Genomic DNA, 21,558 nt, shown 5'->3' with positions numbered 1-21,558 from the left:
ATTTTCGTTCTCGATTACATTGTTTTATTCCTCTCCCTTGTATCTCCATGCCCTTGCCAATCCAATGTGTCATGGCCTTGTGTACATACACAATTTTGCCGTCGACAAAATCAATTCCAGTCCGGAATAACGATGACATCGGACGACACACAAAGGCTCTGTTGACAGTTGAACACCAGGCGATTCGACATGGTTTTCAGAGTTGAAAAAACTCTATCTATTTCTGACAATCAGAACGACAAATAACAGAAAGTGTGACATGAAATACTACTGCTGGGGCTTTATATAGATTGAAATCGTGTTTTAAAAATATACACCTTTCCTGTCAAACTTTGCTTGACCTGCATATATCAAGGTAATCATTGTTATTTGCACAAAACTGTACCATACGTTACGATGATCTCTGAAATACACCGGCGTAAGCAAAGACAAATCTCATGTGCGCAACCCACAGTTTACATTCATAGATGGTGAGTTGTGGCATATGCAGTCTGGCTGCTTTTCGGATCATAGTAACCGTGACTATTTGCGGGACAAATTTGACAACTTTAAGAGCGCCAGGAATATCGTCATATCCTGTGCCTTTTTACGATTCCTCATATTTCGACACGGCGTTACCCCGCACCGTCACGCCATGGAGAACCACTTGGCGCTTGCAAAACAATAGGTTTGAAATGCGGTGTGCCGACAGGATCTGGGCGTAGCATGGCGATTATCTGTGAAATATCTGAAATAACTTATTACTGGTAGCCACGAGTAAACATCTTAAAACTTCATGTCGGTTCTCAGGAGCCCAATACCCTATTAAGGATGCAAGCCACTAGAAACTCGAGTCAATATTTGAGCTGTGATCAGGACTATCATAATCCACCCTGAATACGATATTTTTATATAACTGCTCGATAAAGAAGGCATTCCATGAGACTTGTTTTACACAGTAAACGAACCCAAAATATATGAAAGACACTTTTGATGTTGATATATACACATTCCAAGCGATGAGCTGAACAACCACGGTGTGATCCGTCTTATCCCCGAGTATTTATTCTTACGTCATTGATTAAGTGGAACCTTAACGGTCATCTGTCGAGGAGCCAAAATAACGCAAAGTAACACGTAAAAACGACTTTAAAACAATGTGGCATTAGATACGTGACAAATCCGTATCTGTCAGGTGTTCTTTCGTAGACTTTCGTCTCGAAAAATTTTGAATGAAAAATCTAACTTAACTGAAAGGAGAAGAGACTTATAACTAACACAGGAAAAATTCAAATTTATGATTTATGAAACTTCGATCCTGCATGATAAAGTTATACAAAGTATTTAAATACACGTGTCAGCTTCCGTATATGTATACATACTGCATGAATTTTACCAGGTGCACATGACAGCATCCATATCACTGCAGTCACTTAGTTAATATCTGCAGACAAATACAAAATCGCATGGAACCCTTATTTTTTAAACTGCAGTCATTATCAAGCACGTTTGAATTATCAGAATAGTTTTGGATCTCGAAGAAAATGGACAATTTTACATATGGAAGCACTCTCTCGCTCTGTCGTAATCTTTGTGACTCGACATTTGACGTCGAAGAAAGAGTTACAGAAAACCCACAATTTAGCCAAGACAGAATATTCAATACGCAAAGGAGCGTGAAAACAGCACATTCCAAGGGAAAAAACATTATGCCTTGATCGGGAAATTCTAACACTGATCTGGCTTATGACAATTGCAAGACATTGAACTCATATAGATATTTTGTGTAGTTCAATATTTGAAAACACACCCACATTCTTGAAGGCACACTTCATTGCCAGATCTTATTACCCTATTCATTACCGTCGAGGGCGGTATGAGACGGTCACCATGGAGGTATCCTTTCCGTTTTCTTTAAGTAATTTCAATAACTACATGAACAAGACCTATATTTTTGTTATAGGATTTCAACATGGTTTTAGCTCTATCTCAGCAATTACTTCAATCTCAGACTGTGTTAGACATCTGAACGTCAACCAATAAAACCCGTGTTTCTGTTCCGATGTTGTACGTGGAGGGCGCTAGTGTACTAATGCTCATTGATACTGCGATTGGGATAGAAGAAATGTATATGTGCAATTGTTTTGTGATGTGTAATTTGAATAAATATCCATCCTTAAAAAACCTACTGGTCCCAATATTCCCAACTTAGAATGCGCAACGGAATACTATGTAAGCTATGGGAAGCAGTCGACGGTAAATTAGTCACATAGGTTGTAAATTATTTTGCAAACTTCTTTGTAACATTGATACTAAAGAACCGCCATAACAGTAAATTCGGCGGATAAACAGGCATTGGTCGGACACTCACTAAATTCAGATTGAAGTATTACTGGTGCGGGATGTTATCGATATGTCATCCCTGTGTTAACGTTATGGGGAAATATAGAATTTTCGATTTGCGAAAAACTAAGACGTTGAAAAGTTTTCTTACACCAACTGAAGAGCTTTAATATGAGTCCCCACAAGTGGTAGATCAACAAAGAACTGTAAAAGTTTGAAAGTCCGAATATCTGTCCCCTAGGCGAATTGTACCGTAACTTCACTCTGGTCCGATATGTAAGAGCATGTATGGGCCCCGTAAAACATCAATGTGACACGGATGAGAAGATCGGTCTGTCCACTTTTGCTTATAGAATCATATAGTGTACATTCATCCACAGGCGAAACTCTTAATACGATGATGCTAAGATGAGAGTTGCACCATCCATTAGATGTGGCTATTGGCATGGGTAAATCTACCTGAGGGGCAGTATAACTCGTATTATGTTACTGATATGATCTACGAGATAAGTTAGGACATGGACGTCATGAACGTGCTAGATCACCGCTGAATGTTGCTGCTAGGCAACAGAAGCGATTAAATGACCGTTTTGCAACAATGATATCCTCAAAGGTAGGGCTATTTGTTTGGCTTAAAAGATGAATGAAGGCGGAAGGGGTATACCACAAAATTACCATTAGCCGAATGACGGACAGTATCTGGTCATTGGTCAACTATCTGACCTTGTTTATCAGATTCAGCTAAGTCAAGACGCAAACACAAGATCGTTCACCATGAAAAAATTGACCAATGTACGGGAGAAGAACTCACCCGATGGTTTGACAAAGTTAAGATTTTCCCTATCAATGAGCGCACTCAAGTAGGTAAACCTACAGACACAGGTAATTTTGCATCGAGTCAGAGTGATCAAACACCAATAACCCAACCGGTTTCTGAGTTTAAAGGTGACTTTACTATAATTGGCGCGAAGAAGCATCGAATGAATCCGATTTGGCGCCTATACTACGTCATTGATCTATTCTACTTGCATTCCATGGTATACGGAGATGTGATGCCGAAATATCACACCTCTGTTTCTCAAGTACTGATGCAACTCTGGCTTGAACGCAGAATAGTAATTTATTGGCTTTGCCGAATTATACTAGATTTGTCATGTGGGGTCACGTGACAGGTGTAGCATGGTGGCAGGGTACGCTTACCCTGACACTTGGTATTAACACTAATTAGTGGTTCAAGATGATCCCATTTTCTATTGGTTCCTTGGACCTGGTAAATTATTTATCTGCCTTGAATCGTACTGATTATTGGACCTGTGATGATATCTTGCTAACTTTCAGACGACACACCCTTTAGCTCTATCAATGAATAGATATCGATATACAAACCTATTGATGCTGTAGTTTGTTTTATTCCTGAGACTGGCATGAACTACAGTACAGTATTAGTCAAAGTTACACAGAGGTAGGCTGCCCAGTCGACATTACAGCAGACAGTGCGAGAGAGAGTACCATATTATGATTTTTGCGATACGTGCAGTAATAGATAGCCTTTATTGGATGCAAGGGGAAGGCAGAAGCACGGCTCTTCCGTCTTGGTGTTGTGAATGATATAAGCAGCAAACGACTGAAGGGTTGTTTGAATGCGTGAACTAGTCAAATTTATTGTATTCTGAAACAACTATGAAGCTTCTAGACTATCACTCTCTTTTCGAATATATTATCCAGATGGGGTTTCTCTTCGGCTACAATGTTTTGTAATTTTATGAGAACTTCCTCACGTGACAAACCGATCGAATGTACTCCTCTTTTGTTCTAATAGTTTTACTGACTTCAAACGATTGGTAGAGTGAAAATACACCACTGTTTAAAAATGAATGTCCAGCTGGGCGTCACCATATCTAGCCCTGTGTACGATATGTGTTCTTGGCGTGGGAGACAGCATCGTATGCAGGGCTACACAATATCTTGACGATCGATAATCACATCGCCGACCTACTTTCATTTCATGACTCATGGAAAAAAATATTCATCAATTAACTGCGAAAATATGAAAAGTCTGAGTGTTCTCTCAGTTGAGACACCTGGTAGACTTCACTGAACAGCTCACATTGTCTGCTCTCATCCTCCGGGCCGCGTTGTATGTTGAAACTGACGCACAAGGCCTGAGACAGGCACGCATGCGCACAGGTTATGATGGATGGGACATTTGTGGTACAGATGGGCGGACCGGACGCGAGCATTCCTTCAGCCTCGAGCCAGAAAAGTCCAGATTTGAAAACCGTCATTCTCGTTAGAGTAACGTTAGGAGAGTCTGTCGAGAAAATTAAAATATGTTTAGTTAACAAGTTGTATAGTACATTGATATGGCCATTCTCTGACCATCACTATACTGTTATTGCATGCCACATGCTCCTGTGCTGCGATTCGCTAGAAACAATCACATGACACGAATTCAAAAAGACAGAAAGTTATCTACCGTTATGAACCGATCACAAACTGTGGTAGGTTAATGCTTCGACTCAAATCGATATCCCAGAACGGAAACACACATGAAGAAGATATTTCACTGCATTTCTAGTAATTAACATTTCGTACCGGTAACAACCGAACGCCACAGCCCTCATAACAAGAGAATACTGTATTCTAAACTGTGTATACAGCCTCATTGCCAAAGGTTGAAGCAGTGCAACATTGCATTCGTGCTTACTGACTTACTTGCTCGGTTTCTCAAAAAGCTACTATTGCACGCAAGAAGGCTCAGATCGATTGAATGAAAAGATGGTTAGGTCATTACTAAATCACTTATATCATGCATATGTGACTTGTCTTTTGTTGTTCTCAACACTGCAGCACGCATGAAGAGGATCATGAAGTTATCAGAACTTTAATAGATATCTTTGGTGCACCTTTGTGTGTGAAAATTACTGACATGGGTGTCACAACATTTTAATTACCTGTGGCAAACGGAACATTTGGCATAGACGGGGTGTCAAATGACCTGGTTGTAGTTTGTGACTGGCTTGTCACAATCAAAGGATGTAGCTGCCTTGTCGTACTATGGGCCTGAAATGGACTGACAGTTGTGTTTGGTCCCAGTGTTGCTGCAGTCTGAGAAGATGGCATTGACGTCGTAGCTGAGGTTGAAGGAGGTCTTGCGGACATTGTCGTTGGTGGCGCTGTTGCCGTAGCAGAGGGAGAGGGCATTAGTGTAGTTGTCAGTCGCCATAGATGGCGCTGTAGGTTTTGAGACAATTTTTGACGACGAGGGAAACGCGAACATAAATCACTGTAGGTCGAGGACGTTACCATTGTGCACATTGAAAGTTAAACAGAACAATGGTAACAAAGTAGGTTTAAAGTTGTGCTCTTGACAGTCAATTTTTCAGCCACAAAAACAAAAACACCAGTGTTATTTTCAATCTCGATTGTTGGCCACTACAGTATGTGAAAACTGCCATCATCTTCGCCGAAAAAAGGACGCGATGTACACTGATGCAGCCGAAGAAATTTTTGAATACATAATTGTGAAGATTTAACGGCTTCAGGACATCAAATTTCAATCGGTTGAAGGCAAAAAAGAGGAATATTTGATGAACTGCTCTCTTTTCAAAGGGCTTGTCACTGTGAACGTTTTCGTTTTAGTCGTATTATGTGCTGTTTGACAAAACAATTAGCATAACATAATTTGGCATAATATTTATCATATATTTCAAGATAATGAGTCGCCATAATGATTTGCATAATGCCAAAAGCTTTTAAACTTTGAATAACTTGTGTAGAATGAACATTTAACACTCACTTGAAGGTTCGATAGTTTTACAAACAAATGAAAATGACTCCAAACAATCGTAGTCGTAGAAATGTCCGGAGGAACGGCTCATGGCGACACAGTTATCCGACACACCGCCGTTCGGTTCGTCACCACTCCATCCTGAATTCCACGGAAGATAGTGCGCTAGTTCATTTTCTACAGTCATGTACACGCCCTCTGTTTGCTGATCTGTGATACCAATCCAAACTCTGAAATTAAATCGCCCATCTTATTATCGGAAACTGTCATGCGCAAACTCAAAAAGAGAATTCGAATGGGATTCGATCTAAGTGAATGCGACTATACATAGCTATTTCTCCTAAATCTAACGGAAAATTTGATAAAATACAATAACAAAACCAATAACGTAAATTACATAATGTGGCACCCGTTTTAGTCTTAACATTTCTCAAAACATCCAAACGAAATGCAACTTGTCACATGCATTTACCGATCAAAGCCACTGAAGTTTACTGACACTTGAGGAAGGAAAATACCTGTAATCCAGAATGTCAAAGAAATCGTCTGCAAAGGCTTGAATTGTTGCGCTTTCGTGGGAGTCAGCGATGGTTACAAGTCTACCCGAGTTCATTGTCTGGCAGTATGTATCAGCCTCGTCCCAGTTCTTTCTGATGTCGACAAAAGTGTAAGTAGAGTCGTCGTAGACCATCTGCCGTAACACCTCTGGAACAAAGATACAGATTTTCTATATATTCAACATGAAACAAGACTGTCGTATTAATGTAGAATGCGCCTCGGGGACAGATATTCGGACTCTCAAACTTTACAAATCGTTTCTGATCCACCCCTTGTAGGGGCTCATGTTAAAGCTCTTGGCGTAAGAAAATATTCACCGTCTTATTTTTCCAAAAATCTACAACTTTATTTTTCTCCACTGGCGGCCATTTTGAATGTCAAATATCGGTATATCTTAGGTTATTTCTTTCTCCATTACCAAAATTTGCGGGATGACTCCCCGATTTTTATTCTTAATTTTGAAAGAGAATTGTTGAAAGATTTATCGAGGAAAGTTGAGCAAAGTTCTTTCAAGTCTTTCACTTTCGAGACGTATACTACCTTAATTATCAAGATTTACTTTGGACCCGGTAATAAACAAACGAACAAATAAATAATAAACAAACAAACAAACAAACGACTTGGATTGCGGGGGTCCTGAGTACAGTGTGCGATGAAGAATCACAAGTATTATACGGATAGAGAAATCGTCAAGTATTTAAATTTAGCAGTCTGGTACTCGAATTGCAAACATTTATATATACGTCAGACGATTGTTATTTGCTTTTGACTCCTTTCATGTATAAACTGACATTTTATGTTGGGTCGAACTATTCATGGTAATAGGTAGGTCGGATGTTCAAAAGGTAAAACTTTTCATAGGTGGAGATTTGGAGACCCACTGTCGGCCCACCGAGTTAGAAATACATGGCTGTATGCATGTTAATGGGACTTAAACTGAACGAATAATCTCGACGAATGCGGAGTAATATCGTATCCTTGTATCCTTGTTAATGTAAAAAGAAAACATACCCTCGCAATAAGACGGCGATTTGTCCCAGTACCCGACTGTACACGTCATCGGAGTTGCGTCGTGCAGAATATGACCGAACTCAGTGCAGGTGAATGATAGGACGTAACCACTTGCCACTGGAAATATCGGCACTGGATCGTTTGTGATGACTGCACCGGGAATCTCTACTGCTCCGCATTCGCCGGCTGTTTTGCATACAGAGATTAAATAGAAAACATTTTTGTTTATAAGTTGTCACCATTGACAGTGTCCTATAACCTGCACAAGCATGTGAGTGACAGATTTGTCTGTTTGATGTGACCTGTAAGCGATACCTCATGCAAAACGTGAGCGGACATCAAAGTGCATCCTTATGTTGTTTATTGCAATGCTCTGGCAACAAAGACAAGCATTCGTAACTTTGAAAACCACATTCACAAAAGATGATCAGTGACACCACAAAAGAAATAATCCAGACTTTTCTACCATAATAAGGGATTTATGTTATACTGACATTCTTTCCTTTTACAAACACTTCCCAATCTATCGAAGTTGAAGTTATCAACCGTCATCCATTTTCCATTGCTGATCTTGATCACTGCAACATCATCTGCAGGCTCGCCGTCATACCAATCTGCATAACTTGTTGGGATGCCCCAGACAGTTCTAAAAGTTCCTTCTTCAGTATTATCCGTTATTCCTAGTAAGACTTTATCAACATCACTGCGAAATGATATGAAATTAAAACAAATAAAGATATAAAAAAGAAAAAAATACAAAGAAATAAGAGTAATTCAAAGAGTTCTCGTTTTAATCGTTTAAATTTTGAGTAAATATATCTATGCTTTAATAAATATCAACTTCAAAATTAATTTCATACCTGCTAAAGAGATTGAGAAGATTCATCACGTGACTGTTTTCGTTAGCGTCTGTGATGTCCACTGAATAACCAAGATACACGTTCCTGCAATATGACGTTGCACTTAAACCATCCTCCTCGACAACTTCATAGCAGTATCCGTTATATGGATTGTCGCAAACTTTTGGTGGAAGGAAAATGAAAATATTGAAACTGATGTTTGTTTTCTCTGACGTTTGTAATTTTCTATGACCGTTTACATTCCCGTGACGTCATCGATCTCATTTATCTGCTTGCGCGATTGTGTCGGAAAACAGTTCATTCAACTGCAAGTCCGCGTTTGCAAACGTTGTGTCAACCACCATGAAAAAGAGAAAGGAAATTTATTAGTGTTTGTTTCTCAAATTTACGGTTTTTACTCGCAGCTGCCGAGCTTAACGAAGTCACATAACGCCATTCTTGTCACCTTTTAATGCAACAAAAATTATAATGAATATGAAAATATTTCTGCAGCATGTGAAGTTACCTTCGCAAATTGGCGGCAGACGATTCCAGAATCCTTCATCACATGTGATGGTTTGTGGTCCGTCTATGACGTATCCTGGATTACAATCAAAGGTCACGGTGTCCCCAACATTGGCGGGAAACGTTTCTGGACGTCTATTGGAAATGCGACCGTATAATGGTGAATGGAGCTCGTCACATGTAACTCCATCTGAATAAGATAAACGATCATCTTATGAAGTAGGCTATATTGGATAAAATTGATCTATCCTCTATGTCGTCTATCGATGATTCAGTTTTCATTTCAAGTTTCGTGATGTTGCCAAATTGGCTTTGGCATCCGCAAGCACTAACGTTCTCAGTAATCTTAAAGCCACGCAACAAGAAAGGTTTTCGTGTTGTACCTGTTTGATCATTTACAATGTAACTAAGGTAAAACTTCGTGTAATATGAAGTATTTATAACCAGTTTAAAATGGTGCTGCACTTAACCTATCCATTTATGTTTTTCCAAACCAATATTTCTAATCAAACATGACATGTTTTGAATTTGAATTGAATTGTTTATTCAACCAGATAAACGGACAATTACAAGAAAATATTATAGTCACTGTGAAGTATGACTTTATCTGGTTTGGACCATAGAAATAGTCCATAAGGCTAGTCGAGTCCATGGCCCACTACTCAGCTAAAAACTGCAAACGATGATGCCATAAAGGGCTCAAGTAAGACAAAAATACATATCGGAGATAAAGAGGAAATAAATACATTAGATACATAAACAACTCAAGAAAAAAGATACATATTGTTATATGTTCATTAAGTACTTTCTTAATTCTACTTTGAACCTTTGTCTACACGTTATTTGCTTAAATGAAGAAGGTAGAGAATTCCAATGTTTAATTGCTGCATACTTAATGTTGTGTTGTGTGACTGTAAGCCTTGTTTTAGGAATACAATAATTGCTATGCTCTACTGATCGTGTAGAGTACCCATGGCGAGGAAGTTCAAAACAATTATTAATAGTGATTGGAAAACCGTTATTTTTGAAATCAAAAACAAAAAGGCAAGAACAGTATTACTTAGTTTAAAAATATGAAGGATGTTAGTTGACGAAAGAGGGGATTTGAGTGGGCATGAAAATCAGAAAAAGTAATCAAACGGACAATTTTTTTTTGTAGGCGGTAAATAGGTTCAAGGAAAGTAGTGTAAGTATTTCCCCATATTTCTAAGCAGTACGTTACGTGTGGTAGAATGAAGGCATTGTAGAGTTGAAGTAGGATAAACTTTGGAACGAAATGTCGAAGACGTGAGATAATTCCAATTTTGGGGGTTATTTTATTTATTGAAAACCTAATACTATATAAATCTTCCAAAGTTAGAGAATGTAAATTTGTAGTGTGGTATCACAGACAAATAGATAAATAACAGATAAATGTTTATCTGTGGTGGTATCAAGTGTTCAAAGGATGAAGGTATTTAAGATAAACACTAATCTAAGTCAAAAAACTTGATAGCGCTTTATGGATTTAGTAGAAAAGGATTGGAATAGGGAAAATTGGATGAAAGTAATTATATGGAAAGTTTAATGAAATTGAAATTTTCACACCTTAAAGTTTACAAAATGATAGTGTAAGATTATTGCGTATCCCTTTAATCGGATTCATTTTTATGAAAAAAGTTATTTTTCTGTAAATGTTATAAAGAGACGAGACAGATGCATAACATTTCTTTAATTGATGATTTTTGAGTCAGGGCACTTAAATATCCCTTACTTTTTCGTGAATTTGGGACTTTACAAACGATAAATGTTGCCAGGGTACATTTTAAATGACCCTGACTTAGCTGTAAATCGATCGAAAAACTTCATTTTGGTTGGAGCAAAGTAACAAGCTGAGATTAGTTCTAGTATTTCAGTAACGAAGAAACTGCGGACAGGTTCAACCATTATATTCAACAATATTGCATGCAATGATTCTTACTCATATCATTTCCACAGCATCGCAAATTTTGAAAACAATTTTAAAGATGGTAAGAAAATATGGTATAATCAGCAAATAAATTTTTGATAAAATGTGCTAATCCAATTATCCCAAATTTGTTCCAATCATGTTTATATCATTTTTATACTAGATTGTACATACAAAACAAAACAAAATAATAACGCATTTTATTTTGTATTATCTATTTCATTCGTAAATGGCACATATACAAGTTGAAAGACTGACATTCCAAAAAATCTATCAAAAACATGATAAGCAAAATTGAAATAACTCTTATTCAAAAAGTAAAAACTTTATTTCAAAACAAAACAAAACTTAAAGAACATAATGTGACACATTAACAAATTTGACCCAGCCAGAGTGGAGTTAATTTTTCGTTCGAAATATTGACAGCAGGAGAAAAAGAGTCAGGAAATCGGGTGAGTTGCATAAATATGCATAGGTTTACCTTTTTTATTGCCCAATTTACGACTATCTGTCATGCTAAAAGGTGAAGCAAACCAATATTTCAACCGTGGGTTAACAAATTAATGAGAGTTGAATGGCTTTTTGTAAAACAGTGAATTGAGCAAAATACGCTGCGTTAAGTGCAAAGCAATCTTAATCAAGTTCTACTGCTGACAATAGTAAACACGTCCATCAAAAAATTGTGAATTATATTTCCTACCTTTTCTTCGTTTACATAACGCTGGATATTGTCGGTAGCAATACTCGTCATACCACTCTCCTGTCACGTCCATTACCACACAGTCCTCGCTTAGTGACGTACTTCCGTCGTCTGGCTGTCCACTCATGAAATTCAAATACGGAGCATCGTCATTCATCACTGTCTGGTATCTTCCTTCGGTAACGGAATCGTGGATTCCAATCCACACTGGACTATTCCCACTTTTCAAAAACGAAGGGGCAAATGTCATAAGCAGGAAAACATCAGCAGTGAACTGAGCGAAGAATGTGTTACTCCTTAGGCCTAAAATTTACGTCATAATTGTCGAGAAGTTCGGGTGTATGGAGGAAGAGCTTTCTCACCTTGACTTTGAAATTCCTTACCATGCGATGAATTCGACAAGCATCCACTGTGAACAGCTTCAAGCACAACTGAGGCCTAAAGACTCATTTGTTTGTCAAGAATATAATGTACACTGACTCAACCGCGCCTCTGAGAATAAGACAGCTTTTTGATTTTGGCGTGTTATAAATGTTTTTGATCGATTGATTGATTGAATTAATATTAAGTACTCTCAGGTTTACCATTCTCTTGTCAGTCTCACAAGAAGACACTCAGTACAAAACTACTTTGCCTTGTCAACGCACCGTGTAATTCCATTTTCATCTGCCGACGGTACATTGAATCTCAATATATGAAAGATATCTTCAAAACATGAAGAAATTATTACTTACATGACATTGTGGACGATGTAATCATTTTCGGCATCGTTTCTGATGTCTGCTAAATGACCTTTGCCGGACAACGAGCCGTGACAATCGGTCAATGCTTTTCGCCATGACGAAGAGGACAAATGTGAACTACTTATTTCGTAACAGTGATTGTCGAATTCATTAGGGCAATCTAGAAAGAAAGCATAGAAGTTAGTTCAGAATGAAAAAATTAAAGAAATACTTAACTTCATCACCACTTTTTCCGCAGAAAAATGTGTGAATCATGCATATACTGACCTGATGTCTTTACGGGTTGAAAGAAGCATTGCAAAACAATTACCAAGAGGTGTGTATATATAACTTTGTTTGATGGCAACATTATTAAATCTGATTCTCAGCATTTCCGAGTGGTCTTGACGAAAAGACTGCACCGTTACCTATACCACTATGCCATATTGCACACTGTTGTCCAGGTTCTCGTGTAACATATTTGATACTTCTCAATGGAACCGTGCGGACAAAACATAGCACACAGAGTATTATGGGGATAAATGAAGACGGACACGAGATACCAGATGTTATTTTCCCGGCATTAGTAATTGAAATCCGTATATATAACGAAACTTATTGTTGAAATATACACCGTTCGTTGCGCAGCCCCTAAACTTCACATGCACATGGCCTAATTAATTACACATCATCTCGCACAATTTATTCTTCTCTAAGGTGTCACATTTCAAACGGTAGGTTAAACAGTGGACGCCAGTATCCAAACTTATTTTAATAAGTCGCCGGGGTTTTGTACTTCAGTATCAATTAAAACTCAGCGAAAGATGATATCTTTCGTTGTACGCTGTATTCCTCAAATATTGAGAGACATCAAAACACCGTATAGTGGTGCGGCAAAACGGAAACACACACAATCTCTCTCTCTCTCTCTCTCTCTCTCTCTCTCTCTCTCTCTCTCTCTCTCTCTCTCTCTCTCTCCGTAAACGCAATATTGTATAAGTTGAGGTTTTTACAAGATTACTCAGTACTTGGTTGAATAAGGAATGTCCGCATCTGTCAGGAAATTAATATCAATTTTTTCTAGTATTAGAAAATTATTTTCGTGATGTCGTCAGTTTTGTAACTTTCATCTTGAAAAGTGCCCCGCCTTTCTGTAGTATTGAAGTCAATGCTTCACAATTCTGAACGTAAATCGACTTTGACACAACAATATGCTAAATATTTTAGAAAACATGAATTAGAGAAATAATGAGGAAAATTGTTACGTTGTACATTTTACATCGTCAGGGGTTATGCGATAATAGACTTCACCTACACATGTTATCGCCCAGTCACTTGGTATGATGTGTGATTTCTTTCTGAGCCGGAGATCGATTCTTCATGGGAAAACGTAAATGTGTCTACATCTCTTCGCATTCATACATTTAAGCTTATGTTTGTCATAAATTGATGGCGTGTGATAGAAAAAAAAACCACAATTATTGTAAATACTGCATTTTCTTGAATGAAATCATTTACAAATGCAAACTTCGAACGTTTCTCAAATGAATGTCGCATTTCTGCCATAACAGTATTGATAAAATGTCCATCATTGAATGAAGTACATAGAAACTTGCCTGCATACACTAGCAGATTTTCTCAGCCTCGATGCCATGTTGTGTCAGCGATTGCCATTCATTAGAGCATGCGAAATTTCAGCTCAGAAATCATGTCGGAACTTCTCGGTGTGACTCACTTGAATTAAAAGTACTGTCATATTTGAAAGATGCTCATTTAACTTCGGATGTAGATAATAGAAGAAAGTCTCACACTCTCAAAAACATCCAGTTTGCCCTCAAAACGATTCAGAGATTTGTTCACATAATCGATAAGATGAAATTCAGTGCTTAATCAGCGACAGAAAAGGGACCGTCATACAGTAACAAGCTCATAATATATCATAACTCAGACAAGTCACTGTAATAACAAACATTCAATCTGTCCTGATTTTTTATACCAATCCATCTCACCTAACGACGATTCTAGAAACAACCTTTGCGTGTTTCGAAATGTCTTCAAAGTGTCAGGATTGCGTGTCAGATACACAAGAAAGTGCCTCGACTAACACCTTTATTACAATCGAAAGATTTATATCAGGGATGTCATGATGGAATGGTTTCTAGAAGTAAGATGCCTTTCATTCTAAGCATCTTACATCCCAGTTTGTGACTCATCTTTCGCAAGTGTTATTTGTATTCTCACTTGAAAGAAGAGAGCGAAATGTAAAATTACAGCAGCTGCTATTTGATACAAGATAAGTGATATTCTGTGTCATGGTCGACCTAGTGATTTGCTTACCCACAATACAACAGTGTTATTTCAACCGCAGTTCGTTAGAATCCCATATAACCTGAAGTGAGTAGTTTGATGTAGCATGTGTTTTGGGACAAAATCCTCGCCGCCGATGACAAACATTTTACTCAAACCACTTCTGTGATTTTTACCCTCAAGAAAATAATATTTTGAAGTCGCTGCAAGGTGCTGATATTAATCAAATGCTGAGCTGTCACAGCTGTCTGTTTTTCTATGTTTTTTAGGTCAGTCTTTGCGTTGTGCTGAAGATGAATAATTAAAAGAAGGATAATTACAGTCAACTGTGTCTCCGACAGAATCTTTTCCGCGCGGGACCGTGATAGACCATTGTGACAAAGACAAGGTCTATGATTGTGAGAACAACATGGAGGTTGCCGCACACTGAGAAATAAGGGTTAGTTTTATCCTCCCTACAACCTGTTAGCTGTACTGCCGTACAGTTTAGATAACCTAGCAATTTTAACACCGTATTAGCGCAACAATCGGCGAGAATCAGAAAGGATATAAACTAAACCGTCACCTATTATGTTACGGTTTAAGAGTGATAACACCAAAACAAAAAAGGGTCCGACTCGCATAACACTGGCAAAATATCGAAGAAATTTGAGTGAAAATTCAAAATGGTTTAAAGTTTCCAATCAGTTGACCAATATGAAATTGATTATTTCGGTATTCACCGCCTACACACTGACAATTCTAACAAAAAATACACATAACGGATTTTGTTGCTGGAAGTAGCTCCAAAAAAACTTCGCAAAATTCTCAATACGATGTTTCTGACCGAGGGTAATAGAAATTTACTTTGCGCTACGATATCCGATCTGGTTACGACCTATTTTACATAAATTCTAACTTTGGAAATAAGTTTTATTATGCTTTCAACTTCGTGATAAGAAAGACGCATTTTCGTAAAACTGTCTTTGGAATACCCATGAGAGGCAATTATCCCCAGGCCATCACTATTTCAGATACATAAAATGCCTTAATTAGCGTAGATATATTGTAGAATACAATCCGACACTGCAAAAAGGGGGGGGGGGAATGAACAGTCGATGGTAATTAGCAGATTTATTTATGTGTCTATATTTTCAATTTCACAGTCTTCCCACGTAATTCAACACCTATAACGTCTTTGATCGGTCCACATTAAAGAAGACTGATACTCAGGATGTCAAAAAACGATCGAAAACACCATATTCTCGGAATTTTGTTTTCAGGGCATTATTTCCGTAACAATGAAAAATATCGTTGCCTGTGAAAACAACATGTTTACTACATTTAAATTAGCAGCAAGTAAAATTTAGAAGTAGTGACAAAAACAAAAAAAATACATTGAAGAGTTCATGGTTCTGCAATGGCTTACGCCTGTTCCTACAATGCAGTTTTGCAAACTGAAAGTCCATGCTGAAGACGCTAGCTTTGTGGTTTGTGCTTTGTGCTTTGTGGGATCGTTTCTTCAGATAACTCATACAAAACGCATTTTTTACTCTGTTACATTGAATGTCGTTCTTTTCAGCATTCAATGGTGATTATCTGCTTTTTTACTTTGTACGACAGGTTGTTCACACTGAAGTGAGATGTTTATCTTACAGCATACGTCATCTGTACTTGTCGAGACTTGACGTCACGATCAATATTTGATTACCCACACTTGGACAGATGACTTGGATGACACAACGGTGTACATGTATACCGATACTGTTTCCCGCCACACAGTAAAGGGCAATGTATAAAGTCTAATGTGGGATTAAAAATTCATTCAGAAATTCCTAAATCTTCGGTGAACGAATAATCCAGGGCGCCTTCTAGAGTCATTTTGAGAAAAAATTCTTACATAAGAAACGGACTGGCGGGAAGGTGCGGGTTTAGCAAAGTCCGCGGCTACAATATGAATGCTGCACATGGCTAGCCTCGATCCCGCACTCAGCCTCGTTCCCGCATAAAATACCAATAAACAGCGTCTATTGTACACTAAAAATTCATTCAGAAATTCCTAAATCTTCCGAATGACTTCCATATCCTTGAAAACTTAATATAAATATTTTACATTGAACCTACCGCTTGGCTCTTTCTATGTCACTTGAAATAAATGATGGTAAGTTCTAAAGGTCGAATTCAGTATGAGACATAAAACGATATTGCATCATTAATAAGGGGAACACAGTTTAGTTCTGTGCTTCAACCATTGTAAATACAACAGCATCCAAGTCAAACTTTCTTCTTTCAGGGTGTTAAAAACAAAATACAGCCTTCAACGAGCCCCCGGGAGAGATTTTCAGACTCTCAAATTTATACAATTATTTTCTGATGTACCACTTGTGGAGGCTCATTTTAAAGCTCTTGTAGAAAGAAAAACTTTCACTTTCTTAGTTTTTCGAAAATCCAAAATTCAATTTTTCCCCATATAGTTAACACAGGGGTGGCGGCCATTTTGAATATTAGATCTCTCAAAATGTTCGGTTATTTGTTTCGCTAGTTCCAAACTTTGCACGGTGACCCCCGATTTTTATTATTGATTTGGTAAGAGAATGAAACTTTCGAGGCGCATACAACTTAACTGGCGGCAAAGGCAGGTTTTTTAATAAGTTGAAGTTCTGCACTATCGGTACAGCTGCTTGTATTCGAAATAAAAAGTGTACGTAGCTGATAAGTTGAACATTACTGAAGAACTGAGAACGTCCGTCGTCAAAGTTTTGGAAGGCTCAAATGCAAACATATTACACGAGAGTGCTATGCAATTTTCACTGAAGAGGGCGCCCTTTCTGCTGGAATCACATGCATGTATTTGGTACTTAAGTTGAATTCTAGACTGTTCGGGAGATTGCACCAACGGACTAAACCTGACGTCGGCAATCTATAATTTGTTGATCTGATTCTTGTTAATATTCGGAGTAAAATATTCCGGTTTTAATGTGAAATATTGAACGACTGACGATTTGACGACATGTTAACGGTATTCGGTTGAGGCAAATTTGCGCCTCGGCAAAGACGCATTTCAACAATGTTTGCATATCTAAATTGGTGGCTTACACTTTTCTGCGTGGCAAACCGAGTCGAGTGAACAAGCTTCATCATCCGTTACAACATCATGAGAATCGAGACATTGTGTACAACGGATGAACGAATTGAATGGGTCATTTTTTATCTCGCTGAATTTATATTTACTTTAATATTTACTGGCAGAGGAGATGACAAGGTCAACAGATATTGCCATCGTTCGTTACACTTGGATTTTACCTCGTAGTTGCAATAAATGTCAGATACAGATGTGTCATTGGAAGCGAATCGCGATGTTATTTCGAATACAGAATGCATTTATCACAAATATAGAATGCAGACATTGTGCATTTGTGTGATGTGAATTTGTGTGCTGTCTTGCTGATATGTCAACTTCAGAAACTTAATATGTTTATCTATGCCACAGTTCATTGAAAAAGTGCTCGAATATAGTATGGAATTGCGGCAGACATTCCAATAAACTTGTCAAATTCACGAGAATATGTTTTACCCATCTAGTCACTGTTCAAGGTTTTACTACTTTGTGGCGCTTGATAAAGGATAAGCTTAGGAGCACGGGATCATGTGGTATAGTTTCATCCACAGTCGATCGCAAAGATGGCGTTCTTTGTACATACATAGTTATGTGCGACTTTACACATAATTTAGGAATGGCTGCAAAGGTAGGAAAGAAAATTTTCTTCGGCTTCTTAGAGGGCCTGGGTTTTTGTTATAAAATTTATCAAAGGTCAGTGTTAGACAGTTGTGAGAACAATATGAAGGTGGCTCAACTCTAGGAAAAGTGGGGTCTGTTTTATCCTTCCTGCAACCTGTTAGCTGTACTGCCGTACAATTTAGATAACCTAGCAATTTTAACATCATATTAGCATAAAAATCGGCGAGAATTAGAAAGGATTAAACTACACTCTTCTGTTATGTTACGGGTGAGAGTGAGAATGCCAAAACAAAAAAGGTTCCGACGCGAATAAAATGGGCAAAATAGCGAAGAATTTGAGTGAAAATTCAAGATGGTTTAAAGTTTCTAATCAGTTTACCAATATGAAATTGCTTATTTCGACATTCTCCGTCTAAAAACTGACAACTCTAACAAAAACAAAAAAAAACCAAACCAAAACAAAACAAAACAAAAAACAAATTATGGATTTTGTTGCTGGAAACAGCTCCAAAAAATCTCGCAAAAATTCTTAGACGATGTTTTTGATCGAGGGTAATAGTATTTACTTTACGATATCCGATCTTGTTTTTACAATGACCTCTGCTTTTACATAAATTCTAACTTTGGGAATAATATTTTTTTTATGCTTTCAACTTCGTGATAAGAAAGACGCAATTTAGTAAAATTGTCTTTGGAAGACCCATGAGAGCCAATTATTCCTAGGCCATCACTCTGTTAGACAATATAAAATACCTTAATTAGCGTAGATATATTGTAGAATACAAACTGTCACAGCGGAAAGGGAGGAAATGAACACTCGATGGTAATTAGCAGATTTATTCATGTGTCTATAATTTCAATTTCACAGTAGCCCAATGCGATTCCTTTTGTATAATATCTCTGATCAATTCACACAAAAAGAGGGAAAATTAGTGTGGCAATTAATGACAAAAATCATCCTCTAGGAATTTGTTTTTGCATGTAAAGTTAAAAGTATTGACAACAATCGAAAAAACCATATTAAAGATTTGAAGGTTCTACAACAGCTAACGGCTGTTCATAGTTCTGCAAGCTGTTAGTTATGCAGAAGACAATAGCTTTTACGTTTACCACTTTTCAATCATTGTTTCTTCAGATAACACATACAAAACGCATAATTTTTTCTCTGTTACACTTGAGATCACATATTTCAGCATTGGTGATCATCGGTTTTGGCACTTTGTACGAGCTCTAAACGATGCATGGTAGCTTCGATTGTTACAATTCAGGTGAGACAGGTTGTTCACTGAAGTAAGATGTTTATATTACGGCAAACATCATCTGAACTTGTCAAGACTTAGTGCCAGGGTCAATAATTGATTGCCAATCTTTGGCAAATGACTTGAACACTGTTTCCCGCCATAGAGTTGAGGGCGATGTCTAAAGTTTAATGTAGGATTGAAAACTGATTAAGGAATCCCTAAATTTTCGGACAAATAGTGCATCTCTTAAAAGACTCAATATAAATTCTGATATTGAACCTACTGCTAGGCTCTTTCTACGCCAATTTAAATAAATGGTGGTCAGGTCAACAGTCGAACTTGGTAACTATGATACATAAAACAATTTTGCATCATTGATACAAGGAGCGCATTTTCAGGGGTACCTAAGAAATTGTAGCTTTTGAATGAAAACGATAGCTTTGGCACCGTGCAGGATAGCTTGGGTAGGGAAACGATAGTTGCTGGAATGGAATCCATGAGTTTGGTCATCTAAAACGATAGCTTTGAACATATTTCGATGTTAATGGCGTAAAACAAGATGGCTGACAGCAAAAGCACTGGAAACCTATGTAAAATTGCCGATAAATATTCGGAACTCTAATATCGTTTATCTCACTACCTTTATATTTACTGTAATATTTACTGGAAGATGTCAATTAGGTCAACAGATATTGCCATCGTTCGTTACATTTGGACTTTACTGCGTGTAGAGTTACAATAAATATAAGATGTAGATATGCCATTGGGAGCAAATCGCGATGTAATCGCAAATATTAATGTGTCAACTTCAGAATCTTAATATGTTTATCTATGCTACAGTTCATTGAAAAAGTGCTCCACAGACATTCCGATAAACTTGTCAAATTCACGAGAATATGTTTTACCCATCTTGCGACTGTTCAAGGTTTACTACTTTGTGGCGCTTGATAAAGGATAGGAGCACGAGATGTGTTATCGTTTTATCCACAGCCGATCGCTATGCAGGTGTTCTATGTACATAGATAGTTACGTACTGCGTTACACATAATTTAAGAATGGCTGCAAAGGTAGGAAAGAAAATTTTCTTCGGCTTCCTAGGGGGCCTGGTTTTTTGTTATACAATTTATCAAAGTTGCGTGATAAAACGACAAAAAAACGCGACTTCATTTTGTATGCGATCATTGTTGAACATGTTATGAAAGGTTACATTTCTCCAAATGAGAATTCAGACATCGGTATAACATGGTCGATGACCACCCCTCTCTCTCTCTCGTTTGCTATCCCACTTATTTGCGGGCACTTTAAACTTTACGTATGTCCAGCGCTCGGTAGTTCCACGCCTCTGCCATCGATAGTATTATCCTACTGGATAAACTGAAGTGAATGTTACAAATGACCCTATTGTGCTTAGGCCGTTGATGACAAAAATATTTCCAAACGAAATCCAATGGAAGGTCGTTGAACTCGCAGAATGATGGAAATGTTTGACATTTAATCCCATCCACTGTCGAAATGCATTTCGTATCGATTGTCCGGCAAATCATTTGACAACGAAAACGATGTACATTAAGTGTACTTACAAAGTCGTATCGACGCCGAGCTGAATGCTGAATATTAAACTTGACTTGAAGGAACAGATATATTCAAATCAATATGACTGTTTCACTGAATAGTAATTGACCAAAATCGGTTTCATTCTTGCATGCTCCCGTCTGCCTTCTCTGAAGATAATCTACATCGTCGGCGACAATAAGATTTTATGAGAATTCCGGTACATTAAACTTACATGCAATAAATTGCCGAAGTAGGGACCGGCTGCACACATGAGCAAACACAGTATAGTGCCGTTTTCAGTCGACAAGTGTTTGTGTGTGTTC

At 37.7% G+C, this 21,558-nt stretch overlaps 1 protein-coding gene across 1 annotated transcript; it reads right to left on the bottom strand.

Moving 5' to 3' along the window:
• Positions 1-3,713: 3,713 nt before the first annotated feature.
• LOC139142287 (C-type mannose receptor 2-like) lies at positions 3,714-12,929 on the bottom strand. Its single transcript, XM_070712174.1, has 11 exons — positions 12,704-12,929; positions 12,428-12,596; positions 11,694-11,914; positions 9,047-9,235; positions 8,542-8,701; positions 8,176-8,384; positions 7,682-7,867; positions 6,631-6,817; positions 6,122-6,342; positions 5,277-5,498; positions 3,714-4,633 (listed from the first exon to the last, which is right to left on the bottom strand). The coding sequence occupies exons 1-11, from the start codon at positions 12,783-12,785 to the stop codon at positions 4,356-4,358; spliced, it is 2,124 nt and encodes a 707-aa protein (XP_070568275.1). The 5' UTR covers positions 12,786-12,929; the 3' UTR covers positions 3,714-4,355.
• Positions 12,930-21,558: the final 8,629 nt, after the last annotated feature.

Source organism: Ptychodera flava, chromosome 10 (assembly GCF_041260155.1).
Source record: "Ptychodera flava strain L36383 chromosome 10, AS_Pfla_20210202, whole genome shotgun sequence".
Lineage (NCBI taxonomy): Eukaryota > Metazoa > Hemichordata > Enteropneusta > Ptychoderidae > Ptychodera > Ptychodera flava.
Note: the sequence above shows the minus strand (reverse complement) of the source record. Positions and strands in the feature narration are given on the sequence as shown.

Coding starts and splice junctions, on each gene's coding strand:
- LOC139142287 (XM_070712174.1), bottom strand. CDS start 12,785: ATGTTGCCATCAAACAAAGTTATATATACACACCTCTTGGTAATTGTT. Junction 9,236..11,693: donor GTTATGTAAACGAAGAAAAG/GTAGGAAATATA, acceptor TATCTTATTCAG/ATGGAGTTACATGTGACGAG. Junction 6,343..6,630: donor TTTGACATTCTGGATTACAG/GTATTTTCCTTC, acceptor ATTTAATTTCAG/AGTTTGGATTGGTATCACAG.